Source organism: Trachurus trachurus, assembly GCF_905171665.1.
Source record: "Trachurus trachurus genome assembly, chromosome: 5".
NCBI lineage: Eukaryota > Metazoa > Chordata > Actinopteri > Carangiformes > Carangidae > Trachurus > Trachurus trachurus.
Genome location: NC_139896.1, coordinates 18,082,195 through 18,106,737, shown reverse-complemented (window position 1 = coordinate 18,106,737; position 24,543 = coordinate 18,082,195). Strand labels below are relative to the sequence as shown.

The following is a 24,543-nucleotide window of genomic DNA, read 5'->3' as shown; positions in this document are numbered from 1 at the left end:
GCAGCTGAATCTGGCCTCCGAGCCTCATCTCCTTTTGCCGTGTCTGAAAGTAGGCCAGCACTCAGATCAGAGCAAGGAGAGGCACAGAGGATGGGGTGGGGGGTGGAGGGGGAATGAGCAAAAGGAGGGAGGGGGGGGGGGGTGTTAGTGGGTCAGGAGAGAAGAGAAGATGGACTAAAAGAATACATGGATACAGTAAAGGAAACAAAATTGAAAAGTTAGGAGAAAAAAGATTAGCAGATGAGGGGTGGGGGTAGGAGCAGGACAGACGATGACGGAAGAGAGGCTCTGCTTCGTTTTTCTGTTTCCACTTCTATGACTGTAGCGTTGACAACTCTATTCCACAGGCTGCTGAGTCAGGGTCCCTGCTGTGTGGCCCCACAGACAGTGTATCATCTCCCTTTACTTTTCACTATAACACCACTTTTACAACATCACTGACCATGTACAAAGCAAAGCAGACCCCCCTCTGTCAGGCTGTCATGTTTTATTACATCAGTGGCATTTTGTGACTGATGCGTTCATGCAGCTCTGGTCAAAGTGGAACATATTTGGGCTACTTTGTAGGTCTTCCTTTCAGGTCCCCAAAGGTGAAATGCAACATTTTATTATCTGCCCCAAAGGTATAAAAGGCCACAACCTGAACCTTTACAGTTAGTTAGTTCCTTTTCACAACAAACTAGGGGGTGAAAAAAAGAAACGTTGACAGAAAGATGACTGCACCACAACCAAGTAATTTACTAAAGTATTTTTACACCTCACACACAGCATAAGTAGCACTACCAGTAGTAACTGTTGCACATTTTTAACTAGTACACTAGTAAGCTACTGTAGCTCCTAGCTAACTAGGTCATTTTTACCATTAGTACGTCCAAGTAACAACATGTGATTCGGTAATGCAGTTGTGTTATTTCATGACATATGGACAGACTTTGATTTAGTGCTTCCAATACGATTACACACTGTTAAAAATTGCTTAGTGAGCTCATTAGACTAAATGTCTGATTGTTATTTGACACAAAATCACAGAACCACTGACTCTCAACCTATATTGAAAGAAGGTTTTGGGTGTTCTAGGGGCAAATATTTACAATTACTGTCTGCATGAAATCATTAGTGAAATGAGATAAAAAATGTATTTTTGAAAACGTTGTATGTTATTCATCTGTTCATCAACAGATCTATCCAGAGCTCCAAAGCTTTGACCAGTATCATAATCGGTGATACTGTTGTAATGTTCTCAACTTTCCAGTAAAATATACTAGATTTTTCAGTGTCTGGTTTATTCAAACAAAACAGCAGGTATTTCATGCTAATGTTACAAATAGCCTACAAGCAGCAATACAAGCAGGCAAACAGCAGGCTAATAGGTTTCTCTTGATGCTAATATTATTAAATGTCAGCTGGTATTCTGGTTTTGAAGACAAGTCTGTTTACTTCTACCTGCCTCGGAAACTTTGTGTGCTTTGTGTGAGCAATTCTGTGTTGTAAGCTGTAATTTCTCATCATGTTTTCTGCCAGAGATGACAGATGTCTGTCACAGGCGTGTGACTAAAAGATACGTTTGCAATGCAGGGGTGTGTGTCTCATACAAATGTACCTTTAAGCAGTAATGTTTCAGATTTTCAGTCAGAATAGCAAAGTCGTGTATTTTAAAACATTATGGCAAAGCACTTTTTCCGCCCCACTGCCATGCATACATTACTGTTGTAACTGGGAATCACTATTTTAGTGGCGATACCACATAATTAAATCTGACATGACCTGTAGATGTTGCAGTTGCAGTTGTTTGTTGTTCATAAGCGTATATATGCTTCTATGCTTTGTGAATTACTGCACTCAGAATGAACACACCTCCCACAACAGAAGCACTGAACAGGATGTAGTTAGTACTTTTACAAAGTTATATCATAACTTTTAAGCATTTGCCCTTGAATCCAGCTGAGCTGTCGGCCTTCCTTTGTTCATTTAATTTATTGTTGATCCAGATTCCTCAATCGGGAAGTAAGAACCTGTTCAGACCTGGTACTAATATCCATCTTCGATGATTCTCTTAGTTCAGGTGTGAATACCCCCAAGACACACTCAGGACGCATTTGAGATCTGATCACTCAGACCACATTCAGAGGTGGTCTGAGCCACATGTGACCACATTCATTTATCAGTGTGAAAGCAAATGACTCCTGACCAGATCACCTGTGTGTAGCACATGAATTCACTCAACTAGTGTTTCTTGTTTTCTGTGTGCTCACTATGGACCTTAACCTAAATTATAAGCAGATATTGTTGATCCTCAAACAGTACCACAAACATGATCACATTAAAGTAGTAAAAGTAGTAAATGAAAGAGAAAGTTGGTCACTCCCCCCTTTCTAATTCTTCTTTTAAATGTATCAAAGCTCAAGTTAACACAAGGCTGAAGCTTCGGCTTACTCACCATCGTGGATGGAAAATGGCCACGTCTTCCTGTCCCTCCCTGTGCCAGGTTTGGCTGTTGCAGCTGCTGGGACTGCTGCTGTGTCATTGGCTGCCTCCGTGGTGGCAGACAGGTTAGAGTCAGGTGGTTTCTGGGTGTAGCCCTGCAGGTGGTCTTTTACACCAGGCGTCGCTTTACTTGGATCTGGTTCAGTCGGCTTTTTCTCCCTTGCCGTGGATTCCGGTGTTTCGCTGGGTGGCTCGTTGGCCGCTGGGCCATTGTCCTTCCTCCCTACTTTGCCCACACGCCTTTTCCTCTCTTTCTTCTCATCCTTCTCATCCTCTTCCTCCTCCTCTTTGTCCTTATCCTCCCCTTCCTTCTCCCCATCCTCCCCTTCACCTTTGGTGCTCTCCCTGTCCTCACCTCCAGCTTCACCATTATCTTTGGCTGCAGCTGCTGTGACAGCAGAGGCAGAGGCGGTGGCGTCTTTGGCGGGCTCAGTGGGCTTGGCAGTGTGGCGCGTGGAAGCGGGATAATGGGTCGGCGCTCGGCTCGGCCAAACAGAGCTTGGAAAGGAGGAGATGACACCGCCACTGAAGCCCAGTCCGGCTAGTAAAGTGCTGGTGACCACTGATGCCACCGTTGCTTGGCTACCACTGGAGGATGGGCCGATGCCTGTCGCCATGGAAACGAAGGAGAAGGGGATGCCTGCAGAAGTCCAGGTAGATGAACCAGAGGAAATAGGAGCCATGTCAGCTGAGGAGGCTGGAGAGGCAGTCGGCTGAGAAAGAAAAAAAAAAGGTGCTGATCAGAATTTGATGGTTTTCCAGCTGTGACACACACACGACTGGATCAAATATAAACCTTGACAAATACCCATACTGTACACACCAACTTGTCCTTTTCATTTCTCTACAACTATCATAACTTTTGGTTGTAATTTACGTGTCTGTCAATTATGCCTACCCTACGAGCCACAGTTATTTTAATCATGCAAGGTCAGTAATAACAATTATTTAACTAATGAAATACAAAAATCATCAGTTAATTTTAGATATTTTGATGGAGCCAAAAATAAAGGAAAATTAGAGTGTAAAAGTGTATTTGGATTTGTTTGTGCATGATTTTTAGGAACTGTAATTTGACTTTTTCGTCCCTACAAAACTAAACACATTGCAAGTTTATTATATTCAATAATCAAAAGACACTGCATAATAATTAAACTAAATGATTCAAATCCTGTTGTCCTATCCCAAACCACTACTGGACTGTCTAACAGAGAGGATTGATGCTAATAGAGACACTGCTCTCTGCTGGGTGAAACGTGAAACGACAACAGTAGTGCTTGTTTGACTCAGCTCACCATTCCAGTTTTCACAATCCTCGTCCCCTCAAATATTCTGGTGGTGTTTGCTGCAGACAAAAAACAAACAAACAAAAAAGCAATTTAATCCACAGCCAAAACAATCAGGCAACGCTTCACTTGAAGGGGTGTTTCTAAGACCTCTATTAGTGCTTTGTAAGCATGCTTAATATACTTAATATTAAAGCCAGTTAACTGAATACAGTGAAATGTTGGTCTTATTCATTCACTCTTTTCTTCTGTTATTTCTCCTGTATCCTGCAGCTATTGATACAAGTTCACATAAATAACCTGAATAGAAAAGATGATAACGTGTAGATGCAGCAGCAGTTTCCCAGCAGGTCTGTGTGTGTTACCTCTGAAGAGCATGCTCTGGCTGAAGTCACTGCGCATGTCATTCATGCAGACGGCTTGGACACGGAACAGGTACAGCACATCAGGGGAAACGGGAGAAATGACAGCCTCCTGGACAATAACACACAGAAAAACACACAGTCAGTGAGGTTTAAATCAGCTGAAACAGCCTCATTTTAGTCCTCAATCATGTTAATCCAGGCACAAACCAGGGTGTCAATTTCAAGAGGAAGGTGCATAGATTAAAACACATTTAAAACCACATGTCAATCTTAACCAGTTACTCCTCTGGGTTATTTTGCAGTGCACATCAATCTATGAGGGAGGGCTAGAGAAGGTCACAAATCAGTTACATACGGTTCAGCGGCCCTAAAGTGGATCCCTGAGGAATACCATCTTTCATTATTTTACATTGACATTTACGACCATTAATACATATGTATTTTCCTGCCATACACTATGCCAGCTGCATGAGAGCTGTACTGTACATGTCAGTGATGGTTTGATTTTGGTTCGAGGGAACAAATCTCTGCTGCTTACAAATCCCAAAGTCTCTATCTCCCTTTTAAACAAAGGTTCATATGAAATGTGGATGAAAAATAACAAACTTAAGTGTGGTGCTATGCAGCAACCCTTTCACATCCTCAGCGTGGTATTTAGGAGGGTCAGTCTAGTCTGTCACTGTTCTCCTTTCCTCTGCTCCTAAATCGGCCTGCCCTCCCTGCTTATGAACCAGCCTGACCACCAGTATTCCCATTAAGATGACTTGCTCTCCCTGCTTTCCCTGCATATATGACCCAGCATGCCCACAAGAAGCTGCCTTCATCAGCTCTTCCTAAACTGAACAAACCCCATTTATAACATATTCCATGTTGAACAGATGAGCATCTATTGCATGTCTGCCCATCCGGGGTGAGAGATCCCTCCTCTGTTGCTCATCCTATGGTTTTCCAATTTTTCCCTGTTAAGGGTTTTCTTGGGAGTCTCTCCTCAGTCAGTGTGAGGGTCTAAGGGCAGAGGATGTTGTTATGATGCTATGTTCTGTAAAAATCCCTTTGAGATAAACTTCTTGTAAAAATGGGCTATACAAATAAACTTGCCTTGCCTTATGAAGCCACAGTGAAGGTCAAACTAAAAGTTCTAACAATGTTATTTATCTACTGCCTTTTTAAACACTTAGTTTACTTCATATTCTCTGCGTCACCATTTGAAAACCTGCAAAACCATTTGAAAAGCTGTTTGCTTCTTAATTTCTGAAGGTCACTGCCAAATCATAATATCCCTGTCCAATGCACATGAAAAGAGCAAGCTAAAAGGTCCACTTCTGAGCTTCCTTTTGCTGGGCTGCAGCTTTAACTGCAACTCACTGTGGCTGGAGCTGGTTCAAGCAAAATCACAGGTCGTCACGTGGTCAGTCATTTGGAGAAATGGTGTTGGTATACTGAGGGAATTGGTAGAAAGTGGACCTGGACATCATTGTATTAGCATCTCCTCATGAGAAGTAACAAAACTATCCATATGCGTGAATGGCTTAGCATGTGATGTAACAGCCTATCCTCCTGAAGCCCATCAGTTCACCTACATAAACTTACCATCACTCAGTTAAATGGAAAATATTATAGCCAGCTCAGCTCTGGGGTCTGTGCCAAATTACCTAGTCTCATAAAGTCCTCTCATTGTATGAAACCCCTGCTCTTTCTCATGCCACTGTGGATCACTTGAATAGTAAAGCTATCATGCACATGCAGTCATTTCTGCTCTCCACCTCCATCACATGAGGGGGTGAGAATATAAAACCAGTAAGAGATTAATTCCAGTAGCCATGTTTTAATGGTATATCAGACATTTTAACATCACTGGGTCTTTTTTTCATCAAGTCTGACATATTTATCAGGGAGAAATTAATCAGGACCTCTCTGATAGCATAAAAATACTGTGGGATATAAAATCAACCAGGCAGTGACTCAGGGGGGACATTAACCATTACTATATCCTGTCTGTCAGCTACACCATCACGATATGAATGAACTATACTGGTCAAAATGAATCAATTTATCTAATACATTTTACTGTTAGTGGCTGATTTATAAACAATGTAACTTCAGCTTACCAGTTATACCAGCTATAAATGACTGGGTTATATAAATAAGAGCAAAATAAATAAGACAATAATGACAACTGAGCAAATACTGTCATGAACCCCATAAATTTGCATTGAGGAAACAATGGAGACTGGAGAGGGAAGATAAAGATGGAGGGATATAGGTAAAATAATAAAATAATAAAATAATAAAACAGAGGAGTTGTACTCAAGTGAGTAAAACCACAAATAAAAGGCAGGCTATTAAAAACCAGATCACCAAATAAAAATAAGGACAAAATAAGAAGGTATTGTCAGCTGTGCTCATCTTAACATGAAGATTTCAGTTGCCATAGAGCCTGCACTGAGATATAGTTATGACTACACTACACTGACTATAATATTATTGACACTGAAACTGATTTAAAATGCTAAATGAAGCACCTCCAATAAAAAAACTCAAAAAGACAAACAAACAAAAACAATTACAACCCCAGAGCCAGTTATCATGGGCACAAAGGAACAGTCTTATGAGCAGCTGACTGCCTCCATGAGAAGGCAGTGCTGTGTCAGACTGGAGTGTTGCTGTTCACACTAACACTGTCGAGGCTTCCTGCTTCCAGCTGACTCCTGCTCTCACACAGATGGGCAGCAAACACCGAGTAAATCAAGAGGACTCATGTCAACATTTTGGTTCTTTGATGTACAGCAACTCGTGAACAAACAGGATGTCTGAGGAGCCTGAAACCTCATCAGTCTCTGCCTCACAGACCTGCTCTACACTGTGACTCTTCTCGCCCACTTGTATCAACAAATGTTTAAATAAGGATTCATCATAGTGTGGGACAACATCCAAATGTGGTGTCTTGATACAGTCCGGCCAAGATTTTGCGATTATATCATTTATCATGATATACATCCATTCCTCCATTGGCCATACTGCTAAGCATGTTAATAAACAAACTGCTGCAGTTCATTTTTGTTAATTATATATTTTTTTAATAATATGTGATCATATATTTGTTTTTTGTCTGTTTCTGGTGTTTTTTTCTTCCCTTTACGTAATTATATCATTCTATTTTTCAGTCTATCACTTTAGAATGACAAAAATGAAACACTATGATGAATGAATGTAATAAAATCAGTGTTTGGTGAGGCTACGGTGCCGCCTGTGCAAGGGTATTGATGAGTGGAAACACAAGTTGAAAACATTTCTCTGTGATAACATACCATACAGTCCAGATGTTTCTGCCTCCCCAGCTGAACATAAGAAGGTTGTTGTGGCTTTGAGTGAAATTTCTCGACAACCATTAAAAGAATTTGGACATTCATCCTGGCATACTTTTCATTATCAGGTCAAGATATGTGTGTGTATTTTACTTCTACAAATCACATTCCCATCAGCCTCAGCTATACTAGCATGATGACCCATGCAGTCAGTTTTAACGGCTGAGCGAGAGCCAGGGCAGAATGCATTTCATTACATTGTACTTGAATGTACATGACAAATAAAATAAACTTGACTCGCATGCCCACTCAGGTTGTGGAACAAGGTCTACACTGACGCAGAAGAAAACAAGCATGTGGCCCGAGTCTGGGCCGGATTGATTTTGCTGTCTGGTATTACTGATGTTTGTGTGTCACCAAGGCTCTGAGGCGAGTGACATGTATGTACAACAGTGTCTGCTCTGCTGAAGCCTCGTATCAAGATCGTTTTCACAGGTTCACATGCTCAATGACAAATGAACCCGCAGTTTGAACTCATCTCATTCAGACACAAGGTTCAAACATCTTGTTCTCTGCTTTTTAAATTACTATTTCATTACTGTTTTGCCTTTTAAATGTCTCATTTTACTAATATTTCAGTTGTTTTGCGTATAACATTTTTAGTGTCAAAATAAATCACCGCCAATCAAAATATATTCTTTTTATTTTCATTTTTATTTACTTGAAAAAGCATGTTCACTCTCATGGCTCCACTGAGAGAATGTATTCATTAATTATTTGTTTACCTATAATTCAACTTTTGGTGATATAATTGGCCTCATTTCAATAGCTCTGAGAGCGACTTCAGATTCTGTTATAAAATATGAAATTGAAATATGTGTTCTTTTATTTATTAGGTACACCAAGCTGAAGTCCACACAGTTAAAGGCATTTTAAGGAGGTGCTGATTCAAGGAGTTTGAGAAATATTACACTGAGAGGTCTTTCTAATATTCTTTGGGGCAAATACACGAAACAGATTTGAGTTTAGCCTGATATAATTCATATATATAACCCTGAACTTTATAAGGGATTGCACGCTTGTTGTGCTGGTTACAGTCTTTAACATCAGCTTAGCTACAGTACTCAAGGAACATCAACATTTTATTCTTGGTATTTCTCAGAGACAAAATAGGAGAATGACATAAAATGAAAGTGTCTTATAAAAGCTGGGACAGTTTTCAAAGCTATAAACCCACCACCGACTATCAGCTTCCATCTTTTTATCTCTTTTACTTGCTCACTTGCTTTTTATTACTTGTGTTAGAAATTTGCCTTGTGACTGTTCTAAAGCTTTTTTGAGCTGAGGACCTAAGAGAGCTCAGTGAAGTCCAAAAATCTCAGGAAACCTTTGGAATCACAGATACTTTGATTCTGAAGGACGGTGTAACATCCACATTGACTCCAGATGGCTCATGTATGAAAAGATCATTATGATGAGCATTTATACTGTCAAATGAATATCTTTTTATTTATTTATGATGTGTTCTTTTTCTATCTTTACCCCTACACCTCCACTCCCTGACTCATGCCAGTTCTGCTATGTTACTAAATCCTGTTGCGCACCTGTTTCTCTTAATCACTTCCCCCCTTCTTCACAAGTGGTGCAACCCATAACACAGTCCACTCTACACTCATTTATTATGAAGGGGTTCTCCACTGATTTTGACAACAGGGGCCCCCAATTTAAGGGTCCTAAAGCCATGTAGGTCCCTGTTGTGACCTAGTTAGAAGCATCAAGGGAGGATAGAGGAAATAAGATCAGAATCAAAGTGGGAAGAAGAACCAAAGGGGAGAAGACATGAGGAGGAAGAGGAAGAGTGGAGAGGGAGAGTGAAGTAGGGATTACTGGGGAGGGGGAGAAGGAGGGGTGGAGTGGTGGTCTCTTGAGTTAATGATGGGAGGATAAAACACTTCCCACCTCCCTGTCTCTGTCTTTCTCATCATGGGAGAGTCCTAGCTCTGGAAGTGGATCCTGCTTCCACAGCCAGGGGGCACTCTGATCCCTATTTTCCTTTTCTTTTTTCTCCCTTTCTTTTTTTTTTTTACAGCAAATCTGGTTTTCCCACACAGCCACTGGCCCAAGGTCATGCTTTTTGCACAGGCTGGCAGGCTGTATCCTCTCTAGCTTAGCATTAGTATTCTGCGAGCTGACCGGAACACCACAATGTAAGGGAATGAAACCTCCTGTCTGCTCCACAGCTCCTCACAGCTCATTCCGGCTCCTGATGAGACCATTTGTAATGGAACTGATGGAGGATGGTTGCTTGGTTTGTACGTGTTGTACTGTAGCAAATGTGTGGTGTGTGTGTTTGTGTTTGTGTCAAAAAACTTTTCCTCCGCCCCCAAAATTAATGACTATTCTGTTAAAACCCCAGCCGACCCATTTTCTCATGAGAATTTGTCAAGACTTTGTTAAAGACAAAATATTTTTAATGATGCAATCAGAGCTGATTTTGTATGTATCAAAACAGTTTTGTTCCAAAACAACTTATTAGATTTTTCAAGGGCCTCAAAGTCATATGTTTGATGATGTAAAATCCTCTGTATTTCTGAAATAACACACACACACAAGCACACACGTGCTTCTCTCCAGTGCAGCTGCATCTGACTGTCTGTTAGTCCATAATATTCTCATCATACTTTACATTTACAGTAAATAAAGTTGACTCTGGCTCATCAGGCTGATCAGAAATTAATCTACACAGTGATACAGAGTGAGCTCAGATGGAAAATAGGACAGGATTCAAAAATGTTAAAATGTACAGTGGGTCGCAGTGATGAGGTTAAATCATGGTCCACTGATCAAGTTAAGTGTGTGGTGTGTGGAAGGGATAAAGACTGAGGAAATGAAATAGGAAGGAGGCAAAAGATGAGTGAAGTGTAACTACAAAGGAAATATATGGTGTGCTTTCTGTGACATGGGTGTGTTTGGCTCTGAAGGGAAATGATGTGACTGTTGGCTGAGGATCAGTTGATGGTTAGATGATCTGAAATCTGGACTTTGATGTTGACCCATTTGAGTCTTTTATGGCCTTTAGAGCTTCCAAATACTGACATGAATAAAACAAAACAAAACAAACAAATAAAAATCATCACTAGCAGAAAATCATATGCAATTGGCAGAAGGCAGAACCAAGTCTGCTGTTGTTAAAGTTGCTTTCATTACTAATTACCTCTTTCATGCGCATGTTTTATTATATTTCTGTGTGATTTTTCTCATCTTACATTTTCCATGTTTGATTTTGATTTGTTGTTGCAGCTGTTGGTGCAAACTCAGCACTTGATTTGTTTGTTTCATATTAAGGATGAAGGAGTTTTAAGGATGTCTGAATTTCTTTTGCCATATTTACAGTGCATGAGAGATGCAGTGCTTGCTGTGAGCATTCCCCATGTCCACATTGGCCATCAGGCAATTACTTCGTACAGGGATCCTGACTTGATGTGTGCTCAAGCCTGACATTAGCTCTGCAGACTGAGACTGTGGATTTTGTGCAGCAGTCACTCCACAAATGTGTGGAGAGGAGGAATGATTACAGCCAGGGTTTCTCCTTATGGTGTCTCCATGTTATATTACATTATGTTAGAGGCCATTGTGGACAATTCAGCTAATGAACAGGACTGTTTATGGTGCCACTAAGACAAAACAAATATTTGCATTTGATGAAAAAACAACAACAACTATTTCTCAGGTCATTTATCTGCTCCTCTGTTCCCCTCATTCTGTGTTACTGGACATTTCTCACAGCCCCCACCCCCCCGCCACACACGCACATCTCCATGTTCTCTCCTCATCTCTATGCCCCACCCACCACCTCCCCCTCATATCCATATACCCGCTATTCTCCAGATCACCAGATCCCCCTTCTCTCTCTCTCTCTCTCTCTCTCTCTCTCTCTCTCTCTCTCTCTCTCTCTCTCTCTCTCTCTCTCTCTCTCACACACTTGGAGCTGTAATTATAATGTGTATGTATATCTATGGATTTTGCTATATAACGTATATCATGACAGAGGATTTCATCCATAAAACCGACCTCTTTTGAGCATAACCAATAATGCTATGGTTATCCTGGTTATGCTTATGCTATGGTTAGTATGTGAGTGTTACATTATGGCAGACCTTCCAATTCATGTCAGTGTCACCGAGCAGACACCCACTGGCTGTGACAGGAACTGCAGCATGAAACGCCACAGCTTCAACAGCCATTATTCACAATTCCTCCATTATTGAGCTGTGGTAGCTGTGTTACCGTTAGAGCGACGAGCACTGTTACAAGATGAAACTTACTTCATGTGGAATTCGTCGCACAGAACTAAAACACGTCGGTGTGATGAGACACACCGAGCTGTGGACATGGAGTCTGAGCTGTTTGTGTGTGTGATGTGATGTGTGTGTGTGTGTGAGGAAGAGGCTGAAAGCCTCCATTGTTCTCTGCATCTCTGTGGAATATATGACAGTACAAACACACGGCTATCGACAGCTACGAGTCAGAAAAGTCTCAACTGAGATTTTCTTCTTTTTTTCCCCCCACACAAACCAGGCCAAGGAAACACATCAGAGAAAGACTGCTTATGTGTATGTGTGTGTGTGCATGTGTAATGAGAAGAGCTCATTCAAAGAAACATTTAAAGCACTCATTTCATTTTAAATGTACACATATTTATGGTGATTTCCTTACAGTATATGTTAGACTCCTGAATATACTGTCAGGTGTAAAAGGGAATGCTGTGAATGCATGTGTCTCAAACTACATAGCTTTTACATTTGATACTACTGCCAATCTGCATATTAATGTTTTTCGATATATGCCCATCTTAGTCATTAGCAAACACTGTTTTATCCAAGAAAGATAAAGATGAGTTTTTTGCAAACTGTTGTTGATCTGGACAGTGTCAAGAAACTGTAGATTACTGGCTGAAGAGGACTCAAGTGTTGCCTGTTTTTCATGGATTTTACTGTGATTGTGTCTCCTAAAAAAATCCCAAACAACCTCTCATCCCACTAATTTCACTTTTTCACTAATTTGACCTTAATTTGTCACAGTTGATGTCAGTTTGGTTGTACCGACAGAGGACATGAAGATCATGGTTGCTATGTACAAAACAACATCATCAGCATATCAAAAAAATTATTAAAAATGAATACAAAAACAAACATAAACCAAAATTCTAGTTTTTTGTTTTTTATTGAACTCATCAGTTCATATAAAGTCTGAATCTCAGTTAGTTTCAATACAAAAACTAACTAAGTTAAAATCTTTGTTTGAGAGATATTTTCATAAGAGTTAGTTATTTTGATGGATAAATTAAAACACTGAGTACAGACTAAAATGTCTAACTACAGATGGACTTCAATTGCTTTTTAACAACTACCGCTATCATTTTGTTAGATCTGTTGATAACCATGGAAAAGAATTAAGCTTTCTTTGTTGGAAAGTTAATGAAAATCATGTCAGTGAATGTGTCATTTTGCAAGAGACTGGGTCAGATACTGATGTAGTAAAGTAATGGGCTCTATGCACAGCTCCACTTACTTCCTGAATTTAAGGCTGTTCCTTTATTTCCTGTCTGACGTTATTGGACAAACTGATTAATCCAGGTGTGTCTGAGTAGTCACAATGGCCAGACACACCTGGATTAATCAGTTTGTCCAATAATGTAACACAGGAAATAAAGGAACAGCCTTAAATTCAGGAAGTAAGTGGAGCTGTGCATAGAGCCCATTATTCTCCAGTCATGATGATGAAGTATAACACAGTACAACATGGAATCCATGTTTCCTTGATGTCTAATAAACACAGCAGTGTTCAGACACAAACACACAAACCTTTATCCAGAGCTGCTGAGCACATTAATGTAACATAGGTCAGAATCAGACCTTTCAGTGAAGTCAGCTCATTAACCAGCACTAGCTATGTACTAATCTCCTCACAGCCTCGTGCAACCTGATATTGGAACTATTTCTCTATTGAAGATTATGTTATCGCATAATCTCTTGTTAATTAATAATCCTAGCATCCCACATGGTATCCTACGGGTCTAACCCATCCACAGCAGCCTCACCAGTTTGTGCTTGGCGTCGGTTAGGTGCGTCTCCTCGTAGCTGTCGTCGTGGGCCGTCCAGCTGTAGGACACCAGGAAGTGGAGAATGGGCGGGTGGTAGGTAACCTCTGGACGGGCCCAGCGGACCACCAGGGCGCTGCCGTTCACGTGCTGCACCTTCATGTTGAAGGGAGCGCTACTGCACACTGGGAGGAGGCAGGAAACAAAAGAAAATAGGGAATTAAAAGATGGAGTAAGAAGGCAGGAAGAGCAAAAGCAAACAGTGGGGATAGAGGATAGAGAAGGAGACGGTAGGAAAGCAATGGACATAAGAAATTGAGAAAGGGGGAATGACAGAAAGTCAGAAAGAGAGGAAAGGGAGAAAGAAGGAAAAGGAGGACTCAGTGAAACCATTGAAGTGAAGGAAAGAAAGAAGAGGAAGACAGATGAAGGAGAATGAAAGAATGAAAATTTAAGAGAGAGAGAGAAAGAGATAATTTAACAGCTAAATACATCGACTCAACTTATCTTTAAAAACACAGAGAGAGAGGGAGAGAAAGAGAGAGGGAGAGAAGTGAGTGTTATGTGAGTGTGAGTTGTATTATGTGTTATTAATATTGCTGTGAGACACTCTGACTCATCCATGAACGCACACACATACACACACCACACAATGCAATCCGGTGTGCACACATGCATGTGTGAATGGCTGGATTCTCTGAACATACAGTGGCTATTGAGCATTATTAATACTGAATATTGGGTTTCAGCTCAGCTCTACACATATGCACAGGCATCAAACACACACACACACACACACACACACATGCATGGGTTTGTCTCCAGGCTCCAAAGAAACGAGTTCATATATAGTCGCCTTCAGGCAAAATGACTACAACCTGCTCTGCCTTCTAATATCTGGCTATGAGAGATATGAAGGCAAACATACTTTGTATGTTTTGTTATGAGTTTAACACCACACACGCGCACGCATACACACGCGCACACACGCAGCCCCTACTCATTCAGATACGAGCAGCCCTACACTGGTATCTTCAGACCACTAGGTGTCTCTGTTTGACTGGTGAGCTTGTTCAGCCGAGGGAAGCCTGAACCTTTTAGTATAATGATCATGAATTTTCTAACAATGGATGAGACCTTTCTTCTAAACTGGTTTATATAAGACACAGGCTCATTTACTCTAAGCATGTTTTCTCATATTCACTGAGATACACATTTTAGTCAAATCGAAACTCTAAGGAAATATTTCCAATGTTCACATTAAGGGTTGATCCACTCAGTGTAATGAACTTTTCCACACAGTTGTTCTAAGATTCATGTTTCATGCCCAGCTCTGATCCCATTTAGTGCATTTATAAGTGGTTACCATCAGTATAGAGCATCATTTCAGCAGAGAGCATTACTGCTAATCATCTTTTAATGTGAAACATTTGCATGTAAACTATTAGTTCTCAGTCTTGGTTATTATTCAAATGCCAATGTTTAGCATGATCATCATGGTAGCTTTGATTTCCCATTGACATAAAAGCAGAAACAGAGAAAGATAACATTAAAAACAGCATTCCCATGGAACGTGGCCACATGTGGACAGATGTTTCCTCTAAAGGTAAATCTCAAAGCAGCAGTCGACAATGATTATTTAGACACAAATGTTTCCTGTTACATCATGTTCAAAACCAGCTCTATGAAAAGATGTGAAAAGGTTCTCCCTGTTTAACTGGAAGAAGGCTGGAGGCTGTCATAGCTGCAGATTAATGACACGCTCAGAAATCACATGGTATGGACTCCTCTGCTTCCATAAACTTTACTTTGGTCAGTGTATTTGTTGTGTAACTGTGTGTTAAGCAGCAATTTGTTACAGTATTTATCGCCGAGAAAGAGAGAGTAGTGCATTACCATCTAACAATGCCCAGAATGATTATTCCACACACTGTATTATATTATGCAAATGCGTCAGGTAATTTGATGATGAACATGGGTTGATTGAGAAAAGAGCTCACGTGCCTTGTGGAACCAAATTGATTAGCTTGCTCATAAAGAGCTGCAGTGGAGTTTTTCTATTCATAACCTGCAGTCGAGCCCCATGTGGCTTAGCATTACTAAAGCCATTAGTCACACACACACACACACACACACACACACACACACACACACACACACACACACACACACACACACACACACACACACACACACACACACACACACACACACACACACACACACACACACACACACACACACAGGCATTTTGGAAGTCAAACACTGAATGACCTCAATGCAGAGAAAGAGTATTTAATAGATTATATCAACCTGAGCCCAGTCAGCCATGCCCTTTGTATGTGTGTATATGTGTGTGTGTGTGTGTGTCATAATTTGAACTGCAGGACTTTTACATATAAATGAACATCAGACTGGTTCACAGTGCTGATTAAGCCTCTCGGCTCCAGGTAAATCTCTTTATATTTCTCACTACACCTGAGTTTAAAGTCTCTTCGCTGTGGCAACTTTCCCACAAGTGTTTTTGCGGGTTTACCGCAGCTGAAGTGTGTGTTCTGTTGTCTCTGTTGTCTCAGTTACTGTAAGCACAACATTGGCTCCATTATTTCTCAGACAATGATTATGCAACTCAGTGAAGGTTCCTTGATAAAAAGTGTTGGTAGGAACCTTGAGTGTGTTGTACTGTGTTTCTAAGGGGACATATTAAAAGTCTTGAAAACAACACGCTGCTGTGTGTTAGGTGCTTAATTCAGTCTCCACATGTGTTTATAATAGCTGTGTCCCAATTCATACGTCTTGTAATTCAAAGGCTGCATTGGAAGACCGACCACGGGGTGTTTTCATGGGAAGATAAAGCGCTGAATATATTCAACGTGAAGCACACATAATCGATTGCTGTGGTGAGCGTTTTTGAAAGTGTGTAAAATATGTTATTCTGGTGTCCCTGTGAATGGCAACACACAGCTCTCCTGACTGGATGTATGGTCAACCAAATAGAATATTTTTTGTAGCTTTGCCCAGATCTGTACTCAGTCTGCGCTTCGGGCAGTTCCTTCGACCTCATGGATCTCATTTTGCTCTAACATTAATATATGACCTGTAAGGCCTTATTTAGACAGGTGTGTACCTTTCCAAATAATGTCTAAACTATTTAATTCAACACAGCTGGACTCAAATGAAGGTGTAGAACCATCTCAAAGATGAATAAAAGAAATTGAGGGCACCTGAATGACCTACATGAGTGTCAGAGCAAAGGGTCTGAATACTTATATTCAGGTGATATTTCAGTTTTTCTTTTTTAATTAATTTGCAAAAAATTCCCAAATTCTTGTGGATCGCAGCTGCCCTGAACATTAGTGCACACGGTAAACACTAGATGTGCCAGAGTTAGGCATGAAGCTATTATTCATCCACTGTCCCCTGACAGGTTACAGAGTTACCGATCATCTTGACTCACAACATTTAGAAAGGATATTTTGAGCTAATCTGAGATCAGCTATTTGTGTTTTCAACAGCACACGTGATATTTTCTTTATTGTGGACGAATTTGTGGATAAAGCTGCTGCTGCTCACATGGTTTTTTAATGCATGTCTTCGTCGTGCACTCTTTTTGTGTAGAACTGCAACTCAGATTGGACCATGACTTCTAATATTCCCTGTGTGAAACATCGCTGAAAGGGTTGTGTAGCTGTGTGTGTCTGGCTGGATGATGAAGAGATCCTCTTAGAGCTTTCATCAAAGATAAGCGGGTCATCACACACGCACACGCACACACAAGGTACTGTAGATGTATGGATGGCAGGGAGTGATGGAGATAGGGCCCAGTCCCACCGAGTAGAACATGGGTGGAGGAGGTGGGTGATGCACAATGAAACCCACAGAGAGCATCTCTCTCTCTCCATAAGACGTCAAACAGAGGGGTAAATGGCGCCTCTGGCCACACAGCATGATAATCACAGATGATTGATGAACAGGTCTTGATTGTGGGTCAGTCTGTGAGGTCTTGCACTTAGAGGGATTGGGTGAATTCTCAGTCTGAGTTCCTATTAGAAATGTACCAACAGTAGGCTATCTGTAGCAGGGCTTGGTGCCAAACCCCACTTTACACTATTGTTCAGTTAAACACTAATGGAATTTCAGAACAGCCAGAACCTTTGGTGCTGGTGTTTATATTGTTTTTATCTTTATAATATGAAACGTCATCGAAGAAAACTTCACCTCTTCCTCTACCACAGCAGGAAATAAGGTGCCATTAACTTCCCAATGATTAAAAATGTCAACGCTGCAGCAATGCACTACACCACTCCTCATCTTTGACCTGAACCACCTGACCAAAAAATGAACCGGCTTCCTCCAAAGTTTGTAATTACACTTGAGCTGTTTAGAATCACAGAATCACAGAGATGGATGAAGCTCTTAGAAAATATCTGTATCTCCATCCCAAAGGACTCAAGAAAAAGCCATGTTCAATGATAAAGACCGGAAGCAAAAAACAAGTAACTCTTGGTGCAGGTTTCAACCACTGGAGAAGCTCTGGGCAACTTAAGCAGTTTAGTTTTATGTCTTCCTGTATGGTGTTGTCCAAATGGTCAGGTCAGTAACTTTAGGTTTGCTTCATTACTGATGGATCTGGTAAACCCAGTGATTGACATTGGTCGCTTCTCCATATGGAAAGTATTTTGCTGGTAGGAGATCAGGCAGGACAATTCTGACATTAGTAAAGACACTGCTTCTGCCTGTATATCCAACAGCACAGAGCGGACAGACGTAGCGAGGAGAGTCCAAGTGAGTAACACTATTTAATTATTTTTTTTACACATGAGACAAAGAGACCGTTTGAAACTGGAACTTTTGATCCAGAACCAGCAGGTTCAGGTTCTGTCTCTTCCTCTCAGTTCTCACCCTGCTCCACTCTGCACCACTAGTACTATGTGATTATATCAGACACACATCGTAGACATGATCATACTGCTAATTCATGTTCATTAATATTTAAATGACAGTTATACGACTGCCTATATTGGTTATGTATTATTCAGTAGATCCATATTTATACTACTCTCTATTGTTTATTGGTTATATACAGTAGTGTGTACACTGAACTCCCATCATGCCTCTGTTTACTCTTAATTTGCTTGCACTAACATTTCATAATCTTCAAACTGTTACTAGTGTTCACATTGTTTATAACTTAGCATATTCATGTCAATATTTATGCTGAATGTATTTTATCATATTATAGCCTAGCTCATTTTTGATCACACACATACAACAGAGCTACTGCAACTGTGGGTATTATTTTGTCCAGTGCTATCAACAATTTCAATAAAATCAACAATAAATGCACATAACAGAATAGACTATTATGGACATAAAGAAAACAACAATATTATTAACTGGACAGGGGTCGAGAGGGGAAAAGTTAGTAAAGTAGCATAATCTTACACACTGCACCTTTAAGCAACAGGACAGATAAATAAATGAAACTAGCCAAGGCACTAGCGCTGCACTTTGTGCTGGGTGGAGGACAGGTCTCAACTCCCAGCTCTGTTAACATGAAGCACAAGAGTGGAGATGATGGACAGGAAGTGCTTCACATTGGTTGCAACAGTCTTGTTGTGTCTCCACGTAACAACAATAGAACCTCTTCTAAACAATGAACAAGGTCCAGAGAGTCTCCAGTCATCAGTGATATCTGCACACATTGAACATTTACACTGCATTAATGGCATGACCATCACTCAATTTTCTCGCATGAACTGCCACTTTTATGTGGCCACTTTTTAAAATCTTTTCATGTGAAACATTAAATGCTGCTATTTTTATTCGCTGCACAGCTCTCTGCCGCACAGTTCCTCTGAGTGTCACTGTTTTATAACAGGCAACCACTCCATGCCATGAAGGGCCGTAAATTGAGTAGCACTTAGAGTGACACTTGCTTTGCTCAAACTACTTGATGCAGTACTTGTATCTTTTTGTAAAACCGTTATTAGTGCACCTCTAGATGTTATGTAGGCACCTTGTTCAGCTCTTGGACATCTTGACCTTGTACGAGAACAAAATAGACACAAAGAAGTGCACAGAGAGGTGGAGAACAAGTGCATTCAGATTGCAAGCTAGTGTCACTTCTTGTTTTAGTAGAGGGCAATTTCAACTAATGCAAATGAGCTCTGTTCAAATACTTGACATCAAAACTACATACGCACTTATCCGTAAGTAAGATAATGTGATGGAAAGTCACAGATATTGAGTCTTTATAAAAGTCTATATGTGACATAACTGTACAGTGAACAGTGCATTCCACATTGACAAGGCATAAACCTTGGGAATTACTGTAAACAGACCTGAACACCCACAGCTTTCTGAAGAACAGTTTTGAAGATCGAGCTGTTCTACCGTCAGTGTCTTGACACCGGTGCTTTGTTTCTTTTATGTTGACAGTTTGACGATGTTGACTTGTAACCATGGCGACAAAGATTGCCTTATGTTATGGAAGTACCAACAAGTCATTCCTGTTGCAAATCATGGCAGCCTATTATGGTAACCATGGTGACAAATGCACACCTACATTACTTCAGAAGACGCTTCTGCACTCCGGGCTGTATCAGAGGGCTGAACCTGTCTGGTTTTGATTTATGTTTCAAGGCATGAAGCACTCTCAAATGGCCATCTATGTCATGCCCAGTAGGGTACTTAACATATTAATTGACATGCTTCAGAGGTGGTTAAATGTTTGTTGTTTACATTGATGTTAATAGACATCCTCTCTGTTTCCAGGGGTCACTGCTAATCTCAGCTAACAGGTTGCTGGCTCCAGCTTCATGTGGTATTAGAAAAAGGGTGATTAAATATTCCTTTGATAAAGTGTCCATGCATTCGTTTACAACTGAAGATGAAACCATGTGCCATTGTTAATGAGGTGGAGGGAGAGGGAAGAGGGAGGAGCATCTTCTGCCTTTAATCACGGTAAATATGTTGAGACTCTATGACATGCAGTGTGGAGGCCAATAAGCTACAATACATCTCCATGCATGTGGTTGGAACATACAGTAATATAAGTGGCCCACTTTAAACAGAAGATGACAGTAAACATCAGGATCTATGAGCATATTAACTGTATGAGAGCACAGGCTTAGAATGGGTTATGTAACTTTGTGCTCATGCTGAGAACATGTATCATTCACTGACCACTTGACGGGGTAAACTGTCGAAATGCAACGCCAGTGTATCCTGAAGTTCAGCTTTCATTATTAATGATGTGACTCGAGGTTTTGTGTACGGTCACCATAACTTGTGCTGCCTCCTTTCTTATTTCCAGTTCCATTGTGAGTTATTGAACATCAATTATGTAATTGAAAAAAAAAATATATATATATATATATATATATATAAAAAAATCATGTTTTTACTTTCACAAACATTTTCACTCAGAGACTCTGTGAGCAAAAGTCAAACACGATGACAACCTGGATGAAAGGCCTTTGCTTCCTCTTGTCAGCTGTTGTGTTTCCTGTTGGTCTTCATCGTGGCTTCTTTTTCCCTTTTTCCCTTGAATTTGGCTGAATTATTAGAATCCATTTTGAATGGCTTAACAATCAGAAAAGATCTTTGTTTGCCTGAAAGATCAAAATCAGATTAATCTCGGTCCGGTGGGGAGACCAATAGAAAGGGTGGATGGTAGATCCAGATGGGCAGAGGCTGATAACATTGTGACATCACAAAGTTACAGAAGTTGATACTTTTGCATTACTGATATAGAACCTTGACCTCTGTATAATTAAACATCACATCTATCTTTACACTATGGAGCCTTTAACACTGTTATCTCCATTTCATTTCATTTATTGGATCTCCATTAGCACCAGCACATTAGCATAGCTATTCCTCCTGAGTCCAAACATTAAGTACAACTCTGTATCATTGTGTTATGTGGTTTCAACACTCTTAGTTAGTTCACTCAATTAGACTATGCTACTAATAATTCTTTCATGGTATTAATATAGAAACTAGACCTGCTTTATTATCACAGTCCACCCAGACATTTACCTTTATGCTGTATGGGTTTATACGCTGTTTTCTATCAGTAATTCCAGCTCAGTAAATGTGAGGCTGCCAGTCACTCAATGACCCAAAAGTAAATTAACTATCATGGCTGATGGGAAACGATGAGCAGCAGGAGGAAGGTGTTCAGGCTGAGCCACAGTTAAATGGAATAAATTAGCACAGGGAGAGGAGGCTGGGGTGAAAATGATTTGTCTAACTCAGCTTCTGCTGTGTAGGAGCTGTTCAGCTTTCAGTCCAAAGCTGTGTTGTATGTCTGGATGCTGCTCGGTGTTGGACTCGAGAGGGGTTATAGGCCAGTTTAACAATCACATGCATGCACTGATTTCCATCCTTAACCCACTTGGCTGTAGCTATGGCAGCATGCTGAAGAGGGTGTGTAGGAGGCATGTGGTCTGTGTGTCTGTCTGTTGTGTTTTCTCCTCTTTGCCTTTTTTCCCCTGCTGTCCTTCCTCCTCCTCCTCCTCCTCCTCTTCTTCTGCATTTCCGCTGCCAGCCCTATAGATCTACTCACAGCAAACCTGTCCCACTGCTGCGCTCAAGGACGTACAGCAGGAGCACGCAGCATGCTGTGCCAGGACAACCTCACACACACACATGCAGCACATGTGTGCGCGCGCGTGTACACAAAGGTGATGCACCTCTCTCGTAGTCGACCATATGGAGGTGTGTCTGAAGGAAGGGAGGGAACAAACCCTGCTAGGACAGTTGACACAGCACAGATGCTAGGCCACACACGCACACTTGGAAGTACACAGAGAAAACACGTGCACACTCATATGTGCACACACAAACTGCACAATGTGTGGTGTTGTATGAGTGGTAATGAGGCAGGAGCGGGAGGACTGCTGGTGTTCCTCCCACTGCCTTATGCTAGGGGAGTTACCAAGCTCGCCGGTGAAATGACAGAGAGGTAGCCGGGACCACACACACATATACACGTAATCACACCCACACACAGTCACACACACAGAGGACAATCAGTTTCCTCTAGGCACATGAGCAACAGTGAATATCCCTCATTTATTAACATTAAGAAAATGTCACCATCCAGGAGTAATGTGAGAATATTGGACCAGTTTAGCGTAAAAAGTAACTGTAATGATGTCGTATAAATCAGCGGGGAGAAACAGAGGTAGCACTGCATGGATGCAGAGAGCTGTAACGTGTGCTAATAGCAATACTTTTGTACAGAAAAAAAAAAGAATCTCTGATGCACAATGTTCCTCTTTCTAGAACTCAATATTTTATGTGATTCAGCTTTGAGTTGCTTTAATTCAGTGTTCAGATATTATCATCATGATCAGGTAATTAAATAAGGAGCTTGAAGAGACTAGAGGCAGTACATTTTCATAATTGTCATGACTTGGGAGCTTGTTCATTATATGGTGGCTTGTGGCATCGGTGTATAATTTGAAGAGTTGCAGTTAATATGAACTGAAACTTGGTTGATAAAAGCAACTGTAAACAAATTAAATTAGAGTTTCAGTGCAGCTTTGTCCCATTTAAACCCAAATGTCATATCAGGGAGTCAGCCCTACCTTTGGAAGCCTCTGTGCCGTACGGCCCATTGACGTCAGTCAGGTCCGGCAGCCAGGCGTCTTTGACCGCTGACTTGAAGACGTGGCGGTTGTCCAGGCTCTGAATGGGACGGAAGTTACTGCGCAGATACTCCACTGACTTAACGTGGTCTTGCTGCTCCGTGGTGAAGATTGAGTAGAAAGCCTCCAACTGGTGGCGGCAGGAGAGGGCAAGCATGGCAGAGACACAGAGACGGAGAAGAGTAAAAAGAGAAAGAGTTAGTGGCAGGCAGAGCTCACACCCTGTTGTAACTTTGAGTTTGTGATTTTTTTTTTTTTTTGCATCTGTCCACGGCACTTTTTACACAGTCCTCATAACACATGATATCAGAATGCACCACAGACATCTAACTGAAATGCAAGTCGAGAAAAGATGAAATTTTAATGATCCCCATGAGGAAACTGGGTCACTGCTGTAGAACAACAAAGGATCCACATGAAAACATAGGGGGGACGGGGAACACTGGAAATACATGACAAATAATCCCAGAATATGAGGAACATAGAGAGTCAACAGTGTGTATGTGTGTGTAGTATTACTAAAACATCTCATTTTGAATAGTTAAGACACTGAAACTGATGCAGGCTGTAAACAAACTCACTCCAGCAGCAGAGACGATTTAAATCCTCATGATGTCATTCAATATTTTGTTTCCTTCAGGGAAAAATTTGACGTATAGTCAAGTTAAAGGATTGATACAGATCGGATATCTGGGTTTACGTAATATGGAGCCAGAGCAAATATATGACTGACTCAGACTTAGCACAGACAAACTACTCTTGCCAAAGTTCTAAATAAATTTGTGTTTTCAGAGGGAGTAAAGAAGTGTTATGATGTCTCGACAAACTGGAGGGAAGTCAGTGCAGAACATAAACTCTAAAATATATCAAGTCCGCTCAAGCAAAATGTGACGTAAAGTAAATGAATGTGTAAAGGCGGATGACAAGACAGAACGAAACAAAGAAGCTTAAAGAGAAAATTGGAAAACTAAAGTTAAAATGCAAATTCATCACAGTTTCCTAAGCCGATACCTCTCCTGTGGCTGAAATCTCGAGACATAAAAGTCAAAATATATATGATTGCATTCATTTCACATTTTGAAATAAGTTTGCTTCAGAACACTACATGTCCAGACTTAAAGCACGTCTATTAAATCAGTGGAAAGAGGAAAAGTGGACTTCCTGATCCAGACCTGAGAGAGAGAGGTGGCCCTGACTATTTCGATCCATCAACGTAACACCCAGCACTCATCCCGGGCATGTCGCTGGGGATTACTTCAAAAACATGAACTTTCAGCATGTGAGCGTCCTTGTGGCCTGCATCTCTGAAGTGCTGTACCAGGGGATACTTGTAGTTTTTGG

At 40.9% G+C, this 24,543-nt stretch overlaps 1 protein-coding gene across 1 annotated transcript in view; it reads right to left on the bottom strand.

Moving 5' to 3' along the window:
- The window catches only part of LOC310985656 (receptor-type tyrosine-protein phosphatase gamma-like), a gene marked incomplete at its 5' end in the record, with an annotated part of 340,997 nt that overhangs the window by 27,516 nt on the left and 288,938 nt on the right, over positions 1–24,543 (bottom strand). The window contains 5 exons of the mRNA XM_083971275.1: positions 2,438–3,197; positions 3,780–3,829; positions 4,136–4,244; positions 13,541–13,725; positions 23,143–23,332. Of these exons, the coding sequence (XP_083827401.1) occupies positions 2,438–3,197; positions 3,780–3,829; positions 4,136–4,244; positions 13,541–13,725; positions 23,143–23,332 (1,294 nt within the window). The remainder of the gene's footprint in view (positions 1–2,437; positions 3,198–3,779; positions 3,830–4,135; positions 4,245–13,540; positions 13,726–23,142; positions 23,333–24,543) is intronic.